General features: G+C 43.5%; 1 protein-coding gene across 1 annotated transcript; it reads right to left on the bottom strand.

Annotated features, from left to right (window-relative positions):
• Nucleotides 1-394: 394 nt before the first annotated feature.
• On the bottom strand, nt 395-25,406 carry LIPA (lipase A, lysosomal acid type). Its single transcript, XM_040975745.1, has 9 exons — nt 25,178-25,406; nt 23,960-24,077; nt 11,680-11,878; nt 10,490-10,599; nt 8,851-8,987; nt 6,926-7,072; nt 5,427-5,498; nt 2,012-2,083; nt 395-1,280 (listed from the first exon to the last, which is right to left on the bottom strand). The coding sequence occupies exons 1-9, from the start codon at nt 25,280-25,282 to the stop codon at nt 1,047-1,049; spliced, it is 1,194 nt and encodes a 397-aa protein (XP_040831679.1). The 5' UTR covers nt 25,283-25,406; the 3' UTR covers nt 395-1,046.
• Between the last annotated feature and the right edge of the window lie 213 nt (nt 25,407-25,619).

Here is a 25,619-nt window from a genome sequence, read left to right as displayed (position 1 = left end):
CTAAGGAAACAATGCTGCAAATCAAGCAGGTAAATGACCTCCTGACACAGGGAGGGAAAAGAGCTGTGCTACAAATTCAGGCAAATGTTCATTCAAAACACAAAATGAATTCTGAGCTGATTTTTCAGCCTGAAAACACATCCCTATATCACTGGTGTGAAAATGAACCATGATACTTCTCCTAGTCAGGTCAAGGGCCCGGGGCCACAATCTTGTGTACAGCAATTGGCTCAGAGAGTACCTTAACTTCATGTAAAATAGTGGTATAGTCTCTCCACAGGATTCTTCTCTGAGACACACAGAACTAGGACATGTCACACAATTTAGAGTTCATGAATGTAGTATATATTAGTCTTCAATCTTCCTCAAACACTGCTGTGTACTTGGAGCAATGTTTTTGAAGACACCTGCAAGTTATTTTCCTTTGAGCAAGTTAAACATTTTCTCAAATGTAGGGTTGACAAAATTCATGATGAGGTCTTTATAATTAACACAGCTGGGATATTATTGGGTTTGACCAAAAACACATGAAGTGCCACTTGGATCCCTCATTTAACACCATTATACTGGAGTTTGTGAAGGGCAGGAGATGAGAACTGAATATTTTCCACACTGAGCTAAAATCAATGACAGATGATTCTCGCCCATAAACTTCACAGTTCAGTCATTCCAACCAGTGTTTTTTTTTTTTTTTCTGTGTGGAAGTCAAAAGACAACATCCCAGGCTTTAGATTATAAGGACAATCAAATGGTTACAATGACCTTTACACAAGTTAGTAGTATTGTGGAAAAGATTTAAGAAGAACAACAGAATAGTTGAGACTCTCGTTTCATGTTCAGCCACGGCTAAACAAATAATGGCTAAGGGTCTTCTATTTCTAATGAGAAAAATTAGGAATCTTCATGATCAAGTTTTCTGAATATAAAAATACAAAGTCTGTATTCATGATCACCCTGAGAAGGCAAAAACCAGCATTTTTACACAAATCAAGCAGATTTTCACATGACTTAATCACTTACTGGATGGTATATGTCTAATTTGGCTTTCACTGGTATTTCCTCATGAGACTGACAATTTCATTGTACACCCGCCAAGGGGCATCCAAACCCCAGAGAAAGTCAAGATGTTCCCATTCAGGCAAGTGTTTGCTGTACACCAGATTGGGGATCTGAGTCAGCAGCATACTTATGTCCTTGACGTCGGCAAGCCAGTCCCGACCCCCACTCCAGACCACAGTGGGCACGAGCATGTCTTTCACACGGTACGTGGGAGGCTCACTCTGCAAAACAAAAGAGAACCCAGGGAAAGCTGTGCTGACGTTGTTCTCATTTTTAAAATCATGATAAACACAATCTCCAGTAGACACTTCTCTAGCACAATGGATCTGAGAATTAAGTGTATAACCATGCAGTGAGGAGGGGGCGTGTGAAGCAGGAGGGAGAAATGGCAGGGAAAGTGCCTTGGTGGAAATCCCTCCTCCTTTCTCCTTTATGTGTACAAATTACAGGAATTCCTTAAGCCTCAGTTGCACCATCTTCCAGTCAGAGACAGCCCTGACCATGTCACAAGGGTACTGTAAGAATTAAATTCTTAATAAAAAACAGGAACAAAGTGTCTGTCTTGATCCTACTTGGTGGCCAAAGCATGATGATCGTATTTGTACAGAAAAGCTGAAGCTTAAGCAATAGGATCTGGCCATAACCCCACCACAGTAAATGGAAACAGATTCAGGATTGTCTGACTCTGTGCCCATGATCATGCTCAAGAGGCATGACCGTGCCAGTCCAGACTCAAAGCTGGGGCTAAGACCAAGAGGGGAGGCTCAGTCCACAGCACTGGCCCAAGGCAGGGGCCATTCTAGTTGCAGGAGGGAACCAAGAGAAAAGCAAGTCAACCTAGTTGGTCTTCCATGCATGTCCCACAGCAGGTGAGCCTGGCCTGAAACGCAACCCATCTGAATCTCCTGGGCTCTTTCAGGACCCATTATCCCTGAAAGATTGAAAACTTTACCTGGTTATAGTGAAGATAATTCTTGTCGCTGCTTCCCCAGTCAAAGGCCTGAAACTTCTGCAATCTAACAGCCTAAGAAAAAGATAATTTGGGAAAAGGTTACCTTACACTTACATATGGGATAAAATGACAGGTGGCTATAGTTTACTGCCTTTAGATATCAGAATATCCAGATTTACTCATCATTTTCAAACTGTTATTGAAAATAAAACAGAAGTGAGACCAGCATTATGGCACAGGGTGTAAAACTGCCTGCTGGGATGTCAGCATCTCATATGGACACCAGTTTGTGCCTGAGCTGCTTCACTCCCAATCTAGGTCTCTGACCTAGAAAGCAGTGGAGAGCAGTCGAGAAGTGGGCTCCTGTAACCAAATGTGAGGCCTGAATGAAGCTCCTGGCTCCTGGCTTCAGCCTGGCCCAGCACCGCTCACTGCAGCCATCGGGGGAGTGAAACAGAGGGTAGAAGATCTCTCCTTCTCTTTATAGCTCTTCTAAAATAAATAAAATTCTTAAGAATGAAATGAAACACAATTGCTCTGTTTTCTTTTCCTGAATAACTCAGTTTTCCATTGTTGACTGGAAAATATCTTCTACAAGACATGTCACAGTAGCTGTACACAGGTGCCTTGAATTATGCTTGACCAATAGCTATCCCCATTAGATTAACTTAATGGTGGTGTTCTATACAGTAATCCATACCTTGACTTTCTCAAAGAGGGAATGGTTATAGTGTGCATTGCCTCTGACATTTGAGTTAATGGCAGATCGCATATACGGCAGTGGTCCCGAGAGATCCTGTGGCCTACTGACATTGTAGCTGTTGTGCCTGTCAGTCACACTCTATGGGGTTCCCACAAAGATGAATCTGCCTAAGGATGCATCTCATACCAAACCAGTCATCAGGCAATGCAGGACTACATATAAAACAAACACAGCAATGCTACATATTTTCTGTAGTTTCACACTAGTTGTGCAATTCTATCAGTTAATAATTTTATTATTATAATGGGTGGCTCTTCACATTGCAATTTGAACTAGCTAGAGATACTACAGATAAATCAATGGATATGAAATTTAAATTTATGCATATTCAAGCAATATGCCTAAAACATGAATAAAATGTCAGCTATCTGTAAAACCTAAAATAATATAAAAATTTAAAAAATGTATCAAGAATTGAACCCAAAATATGCAAGTAAAATCAATCAGAAACTGTAAGTTTTGACCACATGGTGGCGTCTGATGCAAAGAAATACTCAAGACATCAGTTCCACCTTTGATCAATGTGAGGTTGAGATTCTTACCCAGCACTTACAATTCTACTATTTGTTCCACTTCTGACCCAGCTCCCTGTTGATGTGCCTGGGAAGGCAATAAAGGATGGTGCAAGTGCTTGGGCCCCCCTACGCATGTGGGAAACCCAGATGGAGTTCCAGGTTCCTAACTTCAGACTGGCCCGGTCCTGGCAGTTCCAGCCATTTGGCGGGGTGGATGCAGAACCAGCCGATGGAGAATCTCCGTACTACCCTCTCTTTCCCTGCAACTCTGCCTTTTGCAAATCTTGAAGGAAAAAAGAAAAAAGCCCTTGTGTTGGGCTCCTACCCTCTTGCCTTCCTGGGGGCAAGAACAGACATGGAGGCAACCTGGCTTCAACCAGGCAGGCGAGAAGAGCAGCCCGAGGATGGTGGAGCTACAGTGTGGAGGGGCAGGGTCTCCGTATGACGTCATGCAGCCCACCCTCAGCCCCTGCCACAAGCCTGTACCACTGCGCTCCGGAGATGAAGAGAAAGAAACGATTTCTTTAATAACTGAGTCTTGGGGTTTCCAGAACAGCCACTTTCCCATAACCAACAAACATCATGCTGTTTATTCCACAAAACACTCCTAACAGGTGTGCGTGCTATAATCTTACCTTACATCATAATTAAAAGATTATAGCAGAATAGTAGTTATTGCTGGGAAGCAGACAAAAAAGTGATTATTTCATATATTGTCTAAAATTCCATCAAACATATATTAAATGTATAACAGACGTTATACTGACTATCCAAATCAAGAAAAGCTTCTAGAAGATCCTACTAAATGCACACTTTGGCTTTCCTTTTATAAAGCAGGAGACGTCAAGCCAGGGAAGAGATTAGAATCACCTGATGTCCACTAAAATGCATGTCCAGGACACAGCCCAGGCATTCAGATTCTGGCAATTGCATGTTTAAAACCAGTCTAAACAATCCTGACCTGCTCATACTCTCAAGAGGAATAGAGAGAGTAAAGCCTTGGCTTTGTGCTCTCCAGAATTCACCAGGTGTATATGAAAGTAGGACACTGGGCAAACCAGATTTAAAAGCCCAGGGAATAACTGGATCTTGGAATTATTAACAAGTAAGTGTTAATAAACCATGGGGGCCTTCATACCCCATACCATCAGGGCCCTGCCGAATCCCAGCGGAAACCACTGCCAGCAGGCACTGGAATGGCCTCGTGGAGCAGCCCGGGCCAGCAAAGGAAGAATAACCAAGGACAAACTGTCAAACTACCGCACAAAGTAACTATTCTACTGCAAAGGGATGGCAGGATGAGTGGCAGGTTAAAGGGCAAGGCCGCTTTCTGCAGGGAATCCAGGCTTCGGAAATGTTTGTGGACACATTTCGGTGTGGTTAGAACCTACAGCTGCAAGGTCACAACTGGGCCAGAGAACAGCCGACAGCCTGGATGCCAGCCAGTTGCTCGGTAACAAGTGTTGACACAGGATCACGACTAGTCCAACGGCTCTCCAGCAAACGTAGTACCCAACCCGGATCTGAGACCCCAAAAGCTTGGGCAACATTGAACAGCAGGTTTAGAACACCATGGTTTCAATATTCCCAAGGGGCCCTGGAAATTCAGATTTAGAGGGCTGTTTGTACTTGGATGAAGGAAGTGGTTGGTCCGACAAGGGCTCCCGGGGACCGCTCAGCTGGTCACAGCGGATAGCTCTGTACCGCTCTTCTAGCTGGCCAGGCATCTCTTACATACACCGTCTGAGGTGACAGAAATTGGGCCTTATGAAGAATGTCCACTCAGTGGGAGCATAAGAATGCCCCCAAAGTTAGGAGGGTTCAGGGAACAGGGAGCATGAAGAAAACAAATGACAACCCAGGTCCTTCCTCACTCGCATGGAGAGGGGCTCGTGATGCTCAGTACCACACTGCTGACGCGTCAGACTCCTGAGGCAACTGGGAACCTCGTGTGCCCCCGGGAGGAGGACTGGGGCCATCACAGCAAGGACCCTGGGGCAGGGAAGCAGACGAGGCTCCGAGCAAGGTCTGCAGAGGAGAACAAGGCCCTGCTCACGCGGACTGGGTGAGCCCGACTGAGGCACAAGGCCCTGCTCACGCAGACTGGGTGAGCCCGACCACTCTCCTGGATGCACACCTGGCTCCAGTGCAGCACGTTCTGCACAGAGGTTCCGGCAGGACAGTGTGCTGTGTAGACATCCACCCGGGACTGCAAGAGAAACAGAGAACAGTGCTACAGCGGCATGGATGGCAACTAACATTGACAGTTAACCCTTCAAACCAGGACAAACCTCAGAGCCAGAAGCCAAAGAAGTATGACAAGCATTAAAAACAACAACAAAAAAACTTATTGGACTATAAACATGTCCTATGAAAGCCTATACAACCGGGCCCAGTGCCGTGGCCTAGCGGCTGAAGTCCTCACCTTGAACGTGCCTGGGATCCCATACGGGCACCGGTCTTATCCTGACATCTCCACTTCCCAGCCAGCTCCCTGCTTGTGGCCTGGGAAAGCAGTCGAGGACGGCCCAAAGCTTTGGGACCCTGCACCCGCGTGGGAGACCCGGAAGAGGCTCCTGGCTTTGGATCGGCATAGTATCGGCCCGTTGCGCTCACTTGGGGAGTGAATCATCAGATGGAAGATCTTCCGCTCTGTCTCTCCTCTCTGTATATCTGACTTTCCAATAAATAAATAAATCTTAAGAAAAAGCCTATACAAGCACTCAGAGTAGCTGTGAGGCGAACGCAGCCACATCATAAATGGGACACTGTATAGGCTGAGCTGTATCTCACTTTCGTTTTCTACTGTCTGCTTTCTTCTCACAAAAATAATTTAAAAACAACAACAATAATATCCTATTTTAAAACTTTAAAATATTCCCTAGAGCGCCCACAGTGGTAGCCTAATGCTGGGGTCCTTGCCTTGCATGCACCAGGATCCCATACAGGTGCTGGTTTGTACCCCAGCTGCCCCATTTGTGGCTTGGAAAAGCAGTGGAGGACGGCCCAAAGCCTTGGGACCCTGCACCCGCATGGGAGACCTGGAAGAAGCTCCTGGCTCCTGGCTTTGGACGGGGCTGAGCTCTGGCCATTGTGGCCAGTTAGGAGTAAACCAGCAGACAGAAACTCTTTCTCTCTGTCTTTCCTTTACTCTGTAAATCTGCCTTTCCAAGAAGAATAAATACAGCTTAAAAAACAAAATGTTCCCTAGAGCCTTCACTGTAGGAATTTTTAAAAACTAGGTAATTTAGAAGCAGCAGCCTACTGCTGACTAAATAAACACACATGTATGTTGCATGCATGTAGTATATGCATGTGCACAAATGGCTATTCTAACCTTAAACACTCTTACAGTGACGTTGCAAAAGAAATAAATCACTGAAATAAATATTGATAAATACAATGACTTGAACTACGACAGCCCTCCTCATTCAGGAGTGTGTTTGGGTTTGAGGCAGGAAGCTGACAGCAGCAGGCCTAGGGCTGGCAGCAGGTGGCGCTGCTGCACCACACTGAAGGCCCTTTCGCGCCCTGCTAAGCTTGCTTGTCTCTCAGGTCCCTCAATACAAAAAAGCCCACATGCACATAGCATAAGGTCGGAGAGTCTCAATCAAGTCTTGTTAGCAATATACATACCACATTTAAATTCCTCTCATTGAATCCACACAGAAGGAAAAAGATGTTTGCACAAAGCTCCTTCAGAACGACATGGGTGCAAACGTGAGTGCTCAGCCACTTCAAAACATCACTCTGGGGTAGAAAGTCCTTGCTCCCAAACATGTCCTACAAAATGAAAAGAACATATTACACCTCGGCCTTTCCTCTGGGGTGAGGACCCCCGGACGCCCTGGGAGCAGAGCGGAACACACACCAGTGGCCACCTTTGGCATCATGGCCAGCTTATGGTACACATGGGCATTTTTAAGACTCAAAACAAAAACACAGAGGTGAACAACCTAGTTAGTTTTGGGGGGAACTTTCAGGATGGAAAATGGTCTTCATGATCATCCAAATGCCGGATTGTTCAGCTTACATCAGAAACCATAAAAGTCTCTCATCAAGCAGATCTCTGGGCTCATTTTAGATTTCACAAAACACCATCTCCAGGGAAGGATGGAGGAAGGAGGCAGTGGGTGGAAGAAGAGGAGCAGGAGTGTGCATCGTAGTCAAACTACTAAGTCAGTCTCACACACCAAATTACAAACATGCATTCCTACGACACAGCAGTTTCAATTCTCAGTCCCCACTCTATGATGGACCCTTAAAAAGGCAAAAGACATGACAACAACACATTAGCAACAACTCGAATGTTTATAATGAAAGTGAATGCTTTGACATGTCTTCCAGGGCACCAAAGGTGAGTGTGGACAGAAGGGGTCGCTTCTTTTCTGTACGCACTGGTCACTGCTACAGGGAGTTCCATCTTATTCAGAGTCAGCTTTGAGATTGGGATATGGTTCCTATTTCCTGAGTGTCTTTGAAACGGTTCATCAGAGACGGCATCTCTGATTTTAAGTGTAGTCATGTGCCATTCAAGGACAGAGATGTATTCTGGGAGATGCGTAGTTGGGTGATTTTGTCACTGAACTAATATCACAGAGTGGTCACAAACCCCAAGCATTGAGATATAACCAGTGGAAGATACATGAGGCTGCTGGCAGTTAGCACAGCCCACTATTTCACAATAAGCTTCATCTGCAGTGGAAACCTACTTTACAATACTAAATAAAAGTATGGTAAGCACAGCAATACAGTTGGTTATTATCGTTATTGAATATCACATGCTATGTGTATTGCATGTGCTGTACTTCTATACAATGGGCAGGGCAGAGTTTGTTCACCTCAGCAATGCCCGAAATATGTGAGCAGTACATTGCATTATGATATTGCAATGCAACAGCAATTTTTAAGCTCTATTATAACTTTACAAAAAACATGTCAAATAAACAATTTACCATTGACAGAAGTGCTGCCACAGCACAAGACAGCACACACTTTCGCATCATATGCTGTGTATATGAACACATTATACCTAAAACACATTTGGCCTCAGCTGGCTTTAAAAAGCCTTCTCATGTCAGCTGATGGCTTCTTGAGCAAAGCTTGGGGCAGCCACGCTGTAGGATTGAGCTTGAACAAAGTCACTGGTTTCTATTTATTATAAAATATAATAAAACAGTTCCTTAAGATCACCTTCATTGTGGCTGAAGACAAGCACATGGGAGAAGCAAACTTTGGGTCTCCCATCCCCTGAATACTGCTCTGCGTGCCTAGTGGGAGTAAATGATCTTCCCAGATTATGTGTGGCATCTTTGTGCAGTATTCATGGTAATGCTGTCCCATGCTGGCCCTGACTGTGTGTGCTGCAGCTGTAGGCCGTGAGCTATCTGCTCGGACTTGCCTGGCCTGGAGGCAGTGGAGACAACCAGGAGGAGAAAAAACTGCTGTTCCATTGACAGCAAGCTGCAGGAGGAAGGCACAGATTCCCCCTCCAAGAGTCAATTTTTCAGATCTGATGAGGAAGTCTGTGAGGAGGAGAAGAGAGTGGGATGGCCAAGTACCTTAATGAGCAGCTCTGGCAACTCTCCGATTTTGGCTAGAGGGCTGGTACAGAAATCAACTGAAACCACAGGCGCCAAGGCAAAAAACATTTTAATCCTTTTGGCCACCTCAGGGAGCTGTGAAAATGCTATAAATCCTGTGGGAACAAAAGGAAGAAAATAGGTACTCCATCTTACAGAACTTTCTTAGCAACTGCAGGGCTGATTATCCCCACACTTTTTTAGAAGCAGCCAGACTATCAAGCAAGCCTCTCAGGGAGGCAAACTACTTGAAACGGGCAACCCTCAACTGTGTATGCAAACACTGAACTGGAACAAGCTAGTGAAGCAAGTACTTGTTAAGTGCTTGTTCTAAATCTCAACCTAGACACGCACTGGACCCAATCCACACTGTGAGAACCAACTGATCTTCGTGTCCACAGCACTGACGTGCTAACAGCTCCAGCACCTCTTCCTCCTGTTCCTCCATGCCTGCACACAAGTCCAGAGTACCCCCCAAAAAAATCAGACTCAAAGGAATTCACATCTTTACAATTTCCCGCTTCCAAAATATCTCAGCTCACCTCTCCCTACTTGGACAGACGCTTTATAAAGTAGAAGGGTGGGCTTGGCATGGTAGCCTAGTGGCTAAAGTGCTTGCCTTGAACATGCCAGGATCTCATACAGGTACCAGTTCAAATTCCAGCTGCCCCACTTCTCATCTAGTTCCTTGTTTATGGCCTGGGAAAGCAGTGGAAGACGGCCCAAAGCCTTGGGACCCTGTATCTGCAAGAGAGACACTGAAGAAGCTCCTGGCTCTTGGCTTTGGATTGGCTCAGCTCTGGCCACTGTGGCACTTAGGAGTGAACCAGTAGATGAAAGATCTTTTTCTCTGTTTCTCTTTCAGGAAACCTGCCTTTCTAATAAATATAAATAAATCTTTTAAAAAGAGAGAGAGAGATAAACTACACAAGTAGACAAGTTGCCTAAAAAATAAGGAATATAAAAAAAGAGCAACTATCTTTTGAGGCACGTATTCTGTGGAGATCATGTGACGCAAAGCTGTTAGTCACAGCAAACATGAAAAGGGAACACGAAATCAATCATGGCATTGTTCCCTGGCCCTCCACTGGAGAAGCCTGCTTGAAAGATTTATGTACAGTTCCTATTTTCTTTAAATTTTGCTAAATTTTCCACTTGTTCTTATAATAAATTCACATTACTTCCAAAATTAGCATAAAACTAAAATGCATCAAGCGTGGCAAATCTGCAAATAAAGAACAGATTGCCATCTTTCAGTAACACTTCACTTCTCTTTGAAAGTCTGTGTGTTTCCTTATTTCCTTTTTTGTGACCTTAGAAGCCCTGTTTCCTACCCTCACACCCCCAGGTTATATAAATGAGAAAACACCTAGTAGCTTGTGGCTTACCTTCACATTTTCAAGAGAACCAGCCACCATGTTTAGAAGTTTATACTAAAATCTCAACTTCCATAAAAGCCTACCATGAACATTTCTTGCCTTACTAATTATGTCAGCTTGGTCCTTTAAAGACTGTGCTTGAAATAACATTTTAAAAAATATTTACTTTATTTTTTAAATAACAAATGCAAACTCTTTAATAAAAATAAACCACGCACTTATCTTTCTTCCATACATACCTATTGTGGTGCCTTGAGAATGACCCACATAATACAGCTGTTCTTGGCCAGTTTTATTCATTATGAAGTTAAGAGAAGCTGGTAGGTCATATTTGGCCATCTCATCAAAACTGTAATCCAAACAAGGAACTCTTTCATTGAAATAGAACAACACAAAAGCCCGAAGTACGCGTTTGGATGCAGGACCACAAAATGAACATAGCAGGAAAAGCCAACACTGAGTTCAGGAAACGGAATGTTACCAGGACAGAGTTCCTCAGGATCTTCAGCTTCCTGCCAAAGGTAACCACTGACCTGACTTTTCATACCATAAATCAGTTTCACTCATTTGGAAGCTTTTTTTGTGAGTATTTTCCCACCTCTGGCTTCATTCAGAGTGGCAGAAGAATCTGGAGCTTGCTCACTCACTCTCTACTACGCAAATGACCACACTCTGTCCATCGACTAACAGGTGTACTTGGGTAGTTTTAACTTTTCACATATTATAAGCAATCATATGATAGCTATGTTGTTTCACATAGGTTTTAATAAAGACTCTCAGTCTTGTGTTTCACATCCTTAGGGTGGCTCTGGTGTTACAAATGAGAAGCAAACCCAGGAGTCCACAGAGCTGACCTTCTCTAATACCTGACACCAAGACAGCCCTGGGTCCGAGGGTGGAGCCAAGGGAAGGAGCCTGTGTGTGTAGATCTGCCATCAGACAGATGAGATAGTTGATACCAACTGCCAGCACTGAGCCTGCTCTTCTGCCATATCCTCTCCTTCAAGATCCCAATAATCTCAGGAGACAAGTATTTATGATCTCCAGCTTCAAAACACAGAAACCAAGACAAAGAAGACTTACGCAACAGGCTCCATGTGAGACAAATATTAACCAATAGAGGCACAAGTAAGACCGACACAGATGAGGAGACTTTCTGGGAAGATCAAAGTGATGTTGGGGTACAGGCTTCTGGACTTGTGGAACATCTTACCCAGCAGCTCTTGCATTACCAGGAATGGCAAAATAACCCCAAACTAATTCAATCTTCTTATATTTAGTTATAATCTGCTTTACTGCCTGTTATTAAGCTTCTCACAAGACAGCAGCTGCTCCTCTCAGACCAGCTCAGTGTTACCCATTTCTCTGCTGACAGCCATGTATCCGATCTAAGGGGACAAAGGCCCATGACATAATCCCTGCACCTCACCTGAAAGCCCAGAACTCATCCTCTGTCACTGGAAGAGTCTTGTGTTTCCGAGACCAGGTGTTTCCCCGGCTGTTCCCCATCCACACGTCAAAGCCAGCATCCGCCAGAATGAAACCCAGGCTGCTGTCGGCAAGGTTCGTGACCCAGTTACTGGAATCTGCCAGCAAGCCGTGTTGCAGGTAGACAACTGTTCGTGGACCTGAAAAGCATTCATGATTAGAAGGTAGCAGTACCATTCTTTGAAACGTATCATACTAAACAAGTAATTCCCAACGGATCTCAAAGCCCATAATGAAACAGAAACAGATTTAAATGTTAAGGTAGCAATGTACGCTTATTTGACATCAGTAAAACCATGAAGACATTTTAAAATATTACAGGTAATGAGGCAACAAAACAGGATTACTGTTACATGTCTAGTAACAAAATACACTGACTTCACCAACAAAGGAAATTTTTATTAAATTTGTAAGAACTTAGAAAATGTTTCTATAATTTGCTATAATAATTGCATTTCTCAAGTAAGTCCCAATAAAATAACTCCCTCCCCAAAAAGATGATACATAACAAGATAACACTACACATTCACAAGAATATTCAAATTCAAAATCTTAAGCCACTGACAAAACTAATTACCACCAAAAAATGGACCAGTAGGAACTCTATTTCCTTACAGATAGTATTACAAAATAGTACAAGTATCTTAGAAGACAGTTTGACAGTTTCCTATAATACTAAACACACTCTTATACAATCCAGCAATCATGCTCTTTGGAGTGGAAATGCCCAGAGGAGTTGGAAATTTATGTCCACACAAAAGCCTGCACATGGCTGTTTACACTGGCAGCTGCCACAAGTTGGAAATAACCAAGATGGTATTCAGTAAATGAGTGGATAAATTGTGGTGCATCAAGACAACTGAATATTATTCATTCCTAAAAGGGAATGAGCTATTAAGTTGGGAGAAGTCATGAGGAAAACTTGAAAGTATCTTACTGAAAAAGTCGATCTGAAAATGCTACATTCCAGAGGACACTCTAGAAAAAGGTAAAACTGGAGAGACAACGAAAAGATCTGTGGTTGCAAGGAGTGAGGCACGTGTAGAGAGGCCTGGGTTATGGGAAATCTCTGTGCCTTCTAAGCAATTTCTCTGTGGACTAAGAAAAACAACAAAAATCACAAAACTTTGAAGTTGACAAAATGGTAAATTATCACACCATATAAATTCATAAGGACATTTTAATGTGTTGCATATGTCAGCTTTATTTTCCATTTTTTCCATATTTTGTATTGAGATTCGGATACAGCAAGAAAAAAAGACTTGGAGGTCAATGATATCTGACCTCACTCTTTTTTAACAGGTTGAGACCACTCAGTCACTCAATAAACAGACCTCTATTGAGTCCTAACTTTGTTACAAAGGTATTTCAAAATGTATGTAGAAAATGGAATAAAAAAATTTGAAGTTTATGTGGGGTTTTTATAATATGCATTTCTCATTAGCATTTTAGAAATTCTTCACATGCACCTTATAGAGAATAAAATGTGAAATGTTATAGAAAAGTCCTTAGCAAAGCAACTGACACACAAAAAATTCAATATATACCAGCTCTTATTATGAAATCGCTTAACCACTGTGAATCTCAGTTCCATAAATAATTAAGAACAGTAAATGAGATAACTAAGTATCTAGCAGAGTGACTGACACATAGGTCAAAGCAAGCAAATGGGAATTCTATTCGCCTTCTGCCCATTCTTAATTGCAGTGAAACACCAGAAATGACTAATCAAATGAGTGGCCAACGACATAAAGTACAATCCAGTTGGCACAATGACTAAGCCATCAATGACAAGGACAATGACAGCACACAGGAAGTTTTTACATTGCTTTGAGGAGGAAAAAAAGTAAAATACAAAAATTACAGACAGGTTATACTTTACAAAACTATTGCACTGTAATGAGAAGGAGTCTACAGCATCAAGGGGAAGCAGGAAGAGTAATATCTGAGGATTGTAAAATTGCAAGTGAATTGAAAAACAAATCTCCAATGTAGTTAGAGTCTTATATTCAGTAAACATTGCCAAAGACTTCCTGGAAGAAGCGTCCATAGAAAATAGTGACCGCTTTGGTAAGTCTACCCCATTAACACACACATCCCAATTCAGTAATCTTGATCAGAGAAGTCATTGCTACAGAAACAACCACACGTCATTGACGTGAGCCCATACCTTCGGAGTGGTACGAAATTCCTCATCTCACAGCCTTGAGAGCTCATGCTGGGACATGGGCATCTTTAACTTCTAAAAACAGTTTTGTTTATCAATGAGATTCAATATTGATTCCATACAAGCAAGGGAACCAAACCACAAAGAAACCTTAATTTTTGCTAATGTCCTAATACATATAGTCATCCACGGGCATTCACAGGGTTTTGGTTCCAGGAGCTCCAAGGATATAAAAATCTTCAGATGCTTAAGTCCCTGACAGTAAATGGCACAGTATGCAAACATGTGCACAACTTACATACCTCTTTCCAAACTCTAAGTCATCTCAAGATTACTTATCATACGTAATAAATATAGGTGCTACACAAACAGTTACTACTATATTGTTTAAGGAATATTAATAAGAGAAATTATTGGTATAAGTTCAGTGCAAAAGCCATTTTTTCCAAATATTTTTGATCTGTGGTTGGTTAAATGCGTGGATATCAGCTCTGAGGGCTAATTAGATTTGATAATTAATAAATTGTCTTTAAATGGCAGTTCCTCTGATGTTAGGTGACAACTATTGACCTAAATGATTATGTGAACACCCCTCAGTGTTGTAGACCATCAGAGTCCTACTTCCCTTCTCTGTTGAAAGAGTGGGACCTCCCCACCCCAGCCAGAATCCAAAAGGACTATGATTGAAAAAGATGACAAAATTGAGCCCTCCGCAGTGACAAGGTGATCGTTCACCTGTGGGGGACACTGAAACACAAGCAGGTGAGCACAGAGGTTGCTCTATGCACACTGCTTGCTTCCCAACATTCCTTTCACTGCTACCTGAACAAGACCACGTTTACCGTGAAAGTTCTATGTTCAAAGCAGTGGGGTAGATACAGCATTTATGAGAATTTATGACTCCTTGATTTCAACACAAAATCAGCGGCCAAAATATGAAAAATAATAAAAACACCTTAAAATTATAAACCACAGTGTGACAATAGTAATTACCAAAAACAGGGGTTAATGCCATGATAGAGTATGTTAAGCCTCTCCTTTGATACTGGAATCTCATACGGTTACCAGTTCGAGTCCCAGCTGCTCTATTTCCCATCCAGCTCCCCACTCACGTGCCTGGAAAAGCAGCAGAAGATGTCCCAAGTCCCTTGGGCTCCTGCTCCCACACAGGAGATCCAGAAGAACCTCCTAGTTCCTGGCTTGAAGACAAGCCCAGCTCCAGCCATAGTGGCCATTTAGGGAGTGAACCAACAGGCAGAAAATCTCTTTTTTTTTCTCTCCTTTGTTCTGTAATTCTGCCTTTCCAATAAAAATTAATACTTCTTAAAAATAATTAAAAAGATAATTTGTTTTCAATAGTTGGCTCTAACAGAGCAGGAAGAAGGGGTTTATTTTTTTTTTTGATCCAAAGAGAGTAAATGACTTTATCAGAGTCACCTATGTAGTTAGCACAGAGCTGGCACTGTGGAACAGCTTAGAAACAGCCTTGCACAGTGCGGCCTCTCTGATGAGGCTAAAGTGTGGGTAGCAGCGTGGAGGGGATGCCTTGTGTTTGGACACTGAAGTAATGAGCTCACAACTTCATGGCAGGAACATGACCGGGTGGGTGGGGAAGTTCCTGCTGCCTCCCAGGGCACTGACATCTCCTCTGCCATGGCACTAGTCCAGCTGAGACGCCTCCATACTCAAAAAACATTTGTGAGAAACCAGCTGAGATCCTGGGCAGAACCGAAATGAAGAAGAAGGAGAAGGTTAAGGATGAAGTTATGTGGGGTTAGCATTTAACACGGAACTTAGGACATGGTTTGGGACGCCTACACCTACACCTCATGTCAGTGTCTGGCCCAGCTTCACTCCCTATTTCCAGCTTCCTGATAATGTGCATTCTGGGAGGCAGTAGGTCATGGCTCATGCACTTGGGTCCCAAGATTGAGTTTCTGGGGTGCCTTGCTTTAGCCTTGCCCCAGCCCTGGATATTCTAGGCATTTGGGGAGTAAAGCAGCTGATGGAAGAAATGTGGCATGTGTTTAAGTTTCAAATACATTAAAGAAACAAATACAAATATGAAGACATTAGCATGAGACGGACCTTAGTTCATACTAGCCAGGAACCTTGCTGGATTTACTCATCTGAACTACAGATGTCCTTTCCTAAAGTCACAGGGCTGACACAGTGGCTGAAAGGTAGGAGAGATCAATAAACAATGTTCTCTGAAAATAAATATAATACGTAAATGCAATAAAATCTTAGAAACTAAGCATTGCAAACATAGATGAAATAAACTAGTATTCTTTAGCTCAGAGAGTGTAACTACAGTCACAGCAAGAGCACACAAACTTTGACTTTGTGTCAGCACTAAGTTCTTTCCACGACTCAGATCAGTCACCAACTGGGATAACAGCTCTGCAGACACACATATCCTTATTCCCTGAACCTGTGAATATGCTACTCTCTCTGGCAACAGGGACCTTTCAGATGTGATTAAGGGTCCTGAGACATGGAGGCCCATGCAACCATAAGGATCCTCAGAAAGGGTCAGCAACAGACAAACAGGAAGGTGCATACCTTGAGTTCAAAATTCAGAACTGAGAAGTGCAGGCAGCCTTTGGGAACTAGCAAGAGCATGAAAACAGCCCTGCCAAGATCGCTGTACTCCAGAGCTATAAAGACACGTGTACGGATTCCAGCCACTATGCACATAGCAATTTGTTACACAGCCATCAGACAGTAATGGAGTCAGACACTTGCTTTGAGTACATTTTGTCATAGGAGGACTCTGAGGCACAGAGTGGGCAAAGAATGTGGCCATAGCTTCACAGCCATCAATGGTAAACACAGGATTCAGAAAAAGCAGTATCTCCCGGGCCCAGCACCCACCATTCGCTGCCTCGCCTTGATAGGAAAGAGACAGCCAGGAAAACATGGCTACAGGGCACCAAGAATGTCCTCTCAGCCTTGTTTCTAGCCTCTGGAATCTTCAATTCTGATGACCCCGCCATGGGTGTCAGGGGTTGCACAAACTCCCTTTTATGAAACATCAGCTGCAATTTGTGCATGTGAGCACTGAGTCTATCCTGTGACTTCCCAACCTGGGTGCTCATCAGAATCTCAGGGAAGGGCCTGGTGCGATAGCCTAGTGGTTAAAATCCTCACCTTGAACACACCGGGATCCCATATGGGGGCCAGTTCTAATCTCGGTGGCCCTGCTTCCCATCCAACATCCTGCTTGTGGCCTGGGAAAACAGTTAAGGGCAGTCCAAAGCCTTGTGACCCAGAAGAAACTCCTGGTTCCTGGCTTCGAATTGGCTCAGCTCCAGCCATTCTGGCTACTTGGGGAGTGAATCATCAGACGGAAGATCTTCCTCTCTGTCTCCTTCTCTCTGTATATCTAGTTTTCCACTAAAAAGAAATCTTAAAAAAAATAAAAGAGAATCCTAGGGAAATCTGACCAGAGACAATACCTGTGGTCACTTGATTCCCCACAGTCTTACTGAGTGTACTTGAGTCAATACCCTCCACTTGTGTTACACTGCTGGGAGAAAAGCAACCAATAGCTGGAGGGCATTCTGGACCCAGTTAATGCCACATTTGTGTTAACTACACCAGTATGCCAACATAGTTGCTTCTTTTTTTTTTTATTTTTCTGAGCTAGGGCAAGGAGAAGGCTGGATGGGGCAAGGTTGCAGCACCCCATCAGTGCCTATATGAGCCTAGACTCAAGTATGGGACAATGCCAAGCAGGGCTGCAGCACCCACTGGCACACATGGGATCCAGGACTGGGAGCAGACCTCATAGGGGATCTTGAGGAAATTCCTTACCAGTTTGCAGCTCCCTCTGGGGAGCAGGAGAACCAGGGTTAGGAGCAGGTCAGGCCAGGCAAGGACGTGTGGGTCAGGTCTGGGACAAGGTTGGGCTGGGCCAAGCCGCAGCTCCTGCTGGCATGCAAGAGAGAACGAACTGTGGATGGGTCATGCTAGACTGGGTTGAAGTACTGCCCAGCATGAGCAAAGACTCAGGACTGAGAATGGGTTTGGTAGGGGAACTCTGGGGACTGCAGCTCCCACTGTTGAGTACAAGAGCTGGGGCTGTAGGCAGACACGGCTGGGCAAAGCTGCAGCATCCAGCAGCATGTATGTGGGATGGATCTGGGAGCAAGCCAAGCTGGGCTGGGCTCCAGCACTTGCTTGTGCTCACAAGAGCCAGAATGGATGTGGGAAAGGTCAGGCTAGGCCATGGCATTCACCAGTGTCACCCAACAGCCGAGTATGAGGGTGAGCCAGGCTAGGCCAGGCTGTAGCACCCATCCGTGAGAGCTGGAATGGGTGCAGGCCAGTCAGGCTAGGCTGTAGTACCCATCAGTAAGTACCAGGACTGGGTGCTTACCATATTAGTCTAGGTAACAGCACCCAGTGTCACACACAAAATCCAGGCTTGGGAGCAGGCCTAGTAGGGGAATTTGGGGAACTTCCCTGCTAATCCACAGTTTTCAGTGGTGAGTGTGAGAGCCAGGGCTGGAAGTAGGCTAGACCATGCTAGGCTGTAGCACCCATGGGCACATGTATGAGATAGTGGGGTGGGCAGGGTCATTCCATAGCACACACTAGCATGAGTGAGAGCCAGGACAGGGTGCAGGCCAGGTCTACTTAAAATACAACACCTGCTTGCTCACATGAGGGCTGAGGGGGGGAGGAGGCTGGGCTAAGTCCTGGTGAGAACAGAGACTAGGGTCAGAGCAGGCTAAGCCAGGCTACAGCAGCAAGTGGCACACTCAAGATCTACAGTTGGAAACAGGTCTGATATTGGGATTCTCCTGGCCAAGTGTTGTAGCATGTCCCTGGGTCTAGGGACTCAGTAAAGTAGACTTAGTCAACCAGTAGACCTTGGAAAAATTTTCTTAACTCTACAGCAATAAAACTGACAATGTCTAAGGGCTACTGAAATCACTGGAGTAATATCCTCAGAACACTCTTCCCCATGTCAGATTCTCCAGGGCATCATCAAATGACTGTCCCCATCGCTGATGTAGTTTGAAAGCAATGAGCAGCCCTCTCCCCTTCCCCACCTATGGATACAGGAGAAAAAAAAAAGGATTGGAACATATGTCCCAAACACCTTCTTCCATACCTGACCCTCTCCACCCTACTCAGAGGCCCACAGGGGCATACATCCCTTTCAACTATGTATATGATATTAGAAAGAAAATTTCAAAAAAGAAAATAATAATAACAAAAAAAGAAAACACTCCTTATCAGGGAGGACAGGATATGATCACAATACATGAAACTATAACTCCCATTTGAACCAGGTATGACAAGTCACAGACCTATGTTATTTGAATGTTAATGATGTCACAAGCCTAGCTTATCTGAATGTCTTTTACAATTGAGGCATGGGGATTTACACTTCTGATGTAAGAGATGAAATAATTAACATCCAAGAGAGGTTCAACAAATCCCTGAGGTCTTTCGGGTAAAGCAGTAGAGCTGTAACTTAATCCACAGGTTGGCAGCCATTCACAGCCCACACGTAACTGCCAGAGAACAAAGCCTCTAGTCAGTCACCCATCTTAAGAGGTCCCCAATCTCTGTGGGCATTTCTGACAACAGAAGCAGAGAATCCTTAATCCGATGTGGCCTTGAGCAAGGATTACTGTGAGGTTTCAATGCATTGTGAACAGCAGGAAGGCAGCCAGGACATATGATGGATACCTCATACTTCAGGCCAGAGCAATTACCAGATGAGTGAGTCAGAGAAGACTTGGGATAGTTTTAGGTCCAATGAGGAAGACAGAGCTCAGACACGCCCAGCCCACAGTTTTTGTTCACTATATTAACTGTTGTGAAATTAGCAGAGCTCTCAGAGAATACATAGCCAGGGGCCTGGCCTAGCAGGAGAGGCTAGGAAAGCTGCCCTGAAGACAGAGGAAGAATCAGAGTACTATCTGCCAGGAGAAGAGAGGGTGAGGATGGTGGCCAGTGGCCGGAAGTGGGCAGGGCACACAGAGTACACTCTCCTTTGCCAAACTGCCCCAGCCCCTGTACTCCAGCTACAACGTGGATATGTAAGACCAGCTGCCCAGCTGACACTAATTCAGGTTACTCCATTGGGCAAAGGATCCCTCACTGTCACTCAGCCAAAGTATGGATTAATGAACCACATTGGGTGGGAGTAAAGGCAGGCTAGTATCATGGTTCAACGACTTACCTTGCACCTGCAAGCAGAAGTGTTGATATCCCATAAGGGCACCAATTCATGTCCTGGCTGCTTCACTTCTTATCCAGTTCCCTGCGTATAGCCTGGGAAAGTAGCAGAGGATGGCCCAAAGCCTTGGGACCCTGCATCTGCATGGGAGATGCAAAGAAAGATTCCAGCTCCTGGCTTCAGATCAGCTCAGCTCTGGCCATTGCAGCCATTTCTGGAGTGAACCAGCAGAAGGAAGATCTTTCTCTCTGTCTCTCATTCTCTCTCTAAATATGCCTTTCTGATAAAAAAAAAATAATAATATAAAAAAGTCTCCAATAAACATTTTTAAAAAGAAGAACAAGAACTAAGGGAGGTGAGGTCTGTGGGGTTGGGGCATGCCCTGCATGAAGTCTGAAGCTTATTAGCACACACTGAATCTACTCAGTAAATGATATCTGTAAAATGGAACAGTTTCTGAAATGAAAAAAAAAAAACATTCAGAAACCAGAAAGAATCTTAAAAGAAACAAATCAAAACACAAGCAAATCATCTATTGTACCAATGACTGAAGCCACAGCCACATTATTGAGTACACACCTACAACTCACAGCTCACAGCCACATTAGTGAGTACACACCTACGACTCACAGCTCAGGGGACGGTTTCTGCCAAGGCCACAGTTGAAAAGCTGATTTTTTTTTTCTGGTCATTGTTGTTTGTTTTCCTCACAGTCTGAAAGCTGGCAACCTCTTTTCCAGGCCTTCCCAAAAGGCACTGTTCCTGTGTTCCCGCAGGGCCATTAGTTGTATACATATTATTTTAGCTACACAAGTGCCATTAATTGGTCACTTTCCCAGTTAGGTTAAGAGTAAATATGTCCTGTATTTTGTTGCTATTTTATGCATTTCATACAAAAACAGCATCTATTTTCTTCTTTTTACCCAATAAAAGATATGAGTGTCATGAGATCAACTTGCTCAATACTTATTACATAATACCACACTCTCCAGATCAAAGAACACTGAAGTCTGTAGTCACATTGGGTGGGCCATTACCCTTCAACCTGGGGCAAGTATCTTTGCCTTCCTGAAAAGGCAGTCTCTCCCAGTAAAATCAGGGTGTTGGGCTAGAACACGGGTTCCCAAACTTTAGCATTTTATCTTGGAACCCACTAGAGGAGTGTGTCCAGGCAAGCAGCTATCTTTCTGGTGCTAACAGCCCATGATCTTCTGAAGCAAGGCTAAGCAGATAAATATAGAAGCACTTCCTTATAAATGATTAAGTTCTGAATTTCAGTTCCCTTAAGGAGTTACCAAAATGCAAGCCCCAGCTGAATCCTAGATAAGAAGGTTGCTGACTAAGTGGGAAAGAGCCCACATACACTCACTCCAAAGGCAGCCAAAAGCTACTACTATACAGAATGGGGTGAAAGGCGCACACCACAGTAAGGACAGAACGTGTATCTTAAGAAACTTAAATCATATAAAGCCATATTGCATGGACAAGCATTGGGAGGCTGGCAGAGAGGAGGGCAGTTGGCAGAACCTATAAGAAGTCACTGACAGGACAATAGCCCAGCCCCGTGTTCGTGAAAAATCTCCAATTATCTCCAAGGGAGGCTACCTACAATTAGAAGGGCCAACTGCAGCATGGTTGAATGAGGAGCAACTTGGCTTCCACAAGGACTGTCGTAGCGACAAATGATTAACATGTTAACATGTCCTGTAATTTCTTACAAATGGTCTAGAGGAGGTGCCAGTGTTTTGGTGCAGTGAAGCAAGGGTCACTATCATCACATATTTAAGTGCCATTTCCAGTCCTACCTGCTCCATTTCTGATTCAGCTCTCTGCTCAAGTGCCTGGGAAAGCTGCAGAAGATGATTCAAGTATTTGGGTCCCTGCCCACAATGAGGAAGACCCAAATGGAGTTATTGGCTCCTGGCTGTAGCCTGACCCAGTGCCAGTCACTGTGGAGACTCAGAGAATGAACTGACAGAAAGATGGACAGTCTTCTATCTTTCCTTCTCATGCTGCCATTAAAACAAATAAATCTCTAAAAACAAACAAAATCCCAATACAGGCATAAGGCATTATTTTGAGGGCATATTAGAAGCATTAATTTACTAAATTATAAGCAGAGTGAATTTCTATTTTCCTTTTCCATAATTCCCTTTAAAAAAAAAAAAGATTATTTATTTGAAAGACAGAGACACATGGAAACACAGAACAGAGACAAAGATCTTTTGATGGCTGGTTCTCCCCTAAGATGGCTGCAGTGCCTGGGACTGGGCCAGGCCAAAGCCAAGAACCCAAAATTTCTTCCAGATCTCCCACAATGGGTGCAGGGGCCCAAGCACTTGAACCATCCTCTGCCACTTTCCCAGTTTCACTAGCAGGGAGCTGGATCAGAAGTGGAACAGGCAGGTTTCAAATCAACGAACACACTGCATGTCAGCACCACAGGTGGTGGCTTTACCCGCTATACCACAATGCCAGCCCTTGTAATTCCGTTTTTTTAATTCAAAAGGATAGCAGGGCAGGGCTCTCTGTTTCTGAGCTTTTTTCAGGTGCTTACAGTAAAAAAGCCTGAAGGAGGCCTTGGTTAGGGAAAGCAGTGTAACCTGGATTGCCCAGAGCAGATCTGCCAGTATTTGGGAGCAGAGGTCAAGAATGAGTCTGCAGTTCCCAGCCCAGTTCATCGGGAGGATGATGATGCTATTAATAGAAGAAGAAGTCTAGAGGGGAAGTGTCAGGCCTGAGAAGTTCCAATTGGCAACTGAAGGACCTTGTTCATTCTTGTTATCATACTTTAAAGAAGGCAAAGTGACACCATACAGCATTGCTCTTGAATTGGAGTAAAAGAGCATCAGAAAAGCACCTATGAGGTTCCTAGGAAAATTCAGTTCCTTTATAGAGCTGAGTCTTTCATCATGAATTTCCTTGAAAATGCCACTCTGAAATCAGCTCCAAGCTACAGCTATAGGTATCCTTCCCTGATCCCCAATGGGGGTAAGAGGGACAGAGAAGCAGGTTGGGTATCTGATACAATGGCCAGATTCAACATAAATAATGTGCGTTGTCCATTCTGAAGACCAACAGTATCTACTTTCCCACCTTCTAACAGCTCTGCCAAAAAGGAGAAAGAGAAGAAATTTAACCCAATAGAATGAGAGAGTGAGTGTGAGTAAGCCATTCCAGGTCATTAAGTGCCTTCTGCAGATGAGGACTCTGAGACCCACGGAAGTGCGCACACACAAGCAGTTAGGGCAGAGCCAGGTTCAGCACTGAGATCCTCCAGGACTTCTTCCCACCCCTTGAGAACAGGTCAAGCTCAAGCACACTGTCCTCCTGCCTCCGGATACCTGCAACAGGACTTGCAGGGCACATGGTTTTATGTGCTGTACCTGCATATAGAAGGAATCTTAGAGCAGACAAAGAAGAAATGTGCTTTTCCTGGGATTCTCAGTGCATTTTAACTAGGGTTTACACTGCTCATTTTATCGCCCTAAAAAATTCTTTTAAGATCTCTATGTAATTCCAACACATATTTTTCTTTTTAAAATGTATTTATTTGAGATACACACACACATGCAAACACACACAGAGGTCCTATCTGCTGCTTCACTCCTCCAAAGTATGCAACAGCCAGGACTGGGTCATGTCAAAGTCAAGAGCTGGGAACTTAAACTAGTTCTCCCACACAGGTGGAAGAAATTCCACACCTTGGACCAACATTAGTGCCTATCAAGGTATCACTGGCAGGAAGCCACAGTCAGGATGGAGAGCATGCAGGAACACTTTGATGTGGTACAAAGGTGTCTCAATAACATTTCAAGAGCTTAGCTATTTTGTATGAGAAAACTCTCAAACCTTTGTCAGTATGATTCTTCCTCCCATGAGGGATCCGGTGAAGGCTCAGAATATATCCATCTTGGGTCTCCACTGGGTATTCTTCAGCAGGATATCCCCAGTAACTGATAATTTCACTCTGAAGAGAGTTTTAAAAAGATGTAAGTACTATGAACAGATTCTGCTGCAAATTCCATTAACCCCGAGAGCTGAGAAGAGCAGATTGCAGATGACATTTTCTGGGCTCTATGGAAGAAATTGTCACTAAAATTTTAATCTGTTCAATCTAGATGCCAACATCACATTACATGGGAAAAAAATCTGCCTACTCCCAGGTGTTTCATTAAATATGGTTTCATCATTTGGGATGCTCTATACCAAGTACCTCTAACTTTACCATAGCTATGGGCTTCATTGTTTCCACTTTGCCTTATTTTAATAAGCCCATGCTGAGAAACAAAGCTAAAAATTAATTTTTTTTTTAGTCACTGACTAAAAAAAAAAAAATGTTAAACTAGAGTACCAAGAGCTGGGAGTAAGAAAAATTGAAAAAGTAAGGAATTCCAATAGATGTGCTTTCCCAGAATTATGACCCACAGAACAATTACTAATCAGGAGTTCTTGTGAGAAAGGGAAGATGGATTCTGCTACTCAAAATAATTAATGTGCAACTAAGTGTCCATCATCCTCTCCTGAAAAGATATAACGTTTTCATTCTGCAAGGGGCAATATTTGTTATCAGGTCATATTCTCTGCACTAGCCAATCTCTGGGTTATTCAGCTGGGCCACCTCATCAGCTAGTTAAAGATGCTGCTTTCTTTAGTATTTAAGGTTTTCCCATTAGTTCAAACATAAATGAGTATTGTTAAGAGATTCTTTTTTCTTTAATCACAATGTGGTTCAATGAATCCCAGAAGCAGCCCTCACGAGCAATGTCAGTGAAGAGTTTAAACACATTCTTACTGCTCTGTAAACAAACTGTGAGACTAAAAAATGAAACAAGTGAATAAAAAATGCATTTCACTAAGAAATGTATAAAAGTAAAACGAGGTTTACTAAATACATGTTATTTGGTGGGCAAACTCCAGCTTACAGAAGCTAACATTCCCAGAAAGTGAAAAACATAACAAGCTATAAAAAGATTAGAGTTATGGCTCTGAATAGCCCATATAACCGGACAAAGAAAGTAACATTTGTCGCAAAGGCATTCTAACTGTGCATGGCTTTGACATACTCACCACATTCATGTATACTTCAGGATCCACGGAAGGGAGCTTCCTTCTAGCACCCTCAGAATGCAGTGTTCCAAGGACCAAACAGCTCACCAGTGCCAGGAGCTGCATTTTTATTCTGCATGAAACAGTCTATTGTTATTTGGTCAAATCTTACTAAACAAAAATACATTAGCAGATTAATAAGATTCCAGAGCGTTTCTGAGCAATGTAGGGTGAGTAAAAGAGAAACGCAAATAGGAAACACAAAATGAGAATTTTTTTCTGCTGATTCTCCCCACCTGTCACCCCCAAATAACACGTGACCTTTGGAAATGGATACCCACTTTCCTCCTAACCAGATTAAGCAACTTGTTCCTTGGAGAAATAACAAACGACAGAACTTAAAGTAGGACGGGTTGAGAAAGAAGAATATTCACAACATTACAGAGCCTATTAATTTCCTACC

The sequence above is a fragment of the Ochotona curzoniae genome, unplaced genomic scaffold (genome assembly GCF_017591425.1).
Source record: "Ochotona curzoniae isolate NIBS_2020 unplaced genomic scaffold, NIBS_Ocur_1.0 contig_2692, whole genome shotgun sequence".
NCBI classification, from domain to species: Eukaryota; Metazoa; Chordata; class Mammalia; order Lagomorpha; family Ochotonidae; genus Ochotona; species Ochotona curzoniae.
The sequence above is the reverse complement of the archived record's forward strand: the minus strand, read 5'-3'. Positions and strand labels throughout refer to the sequence as shown.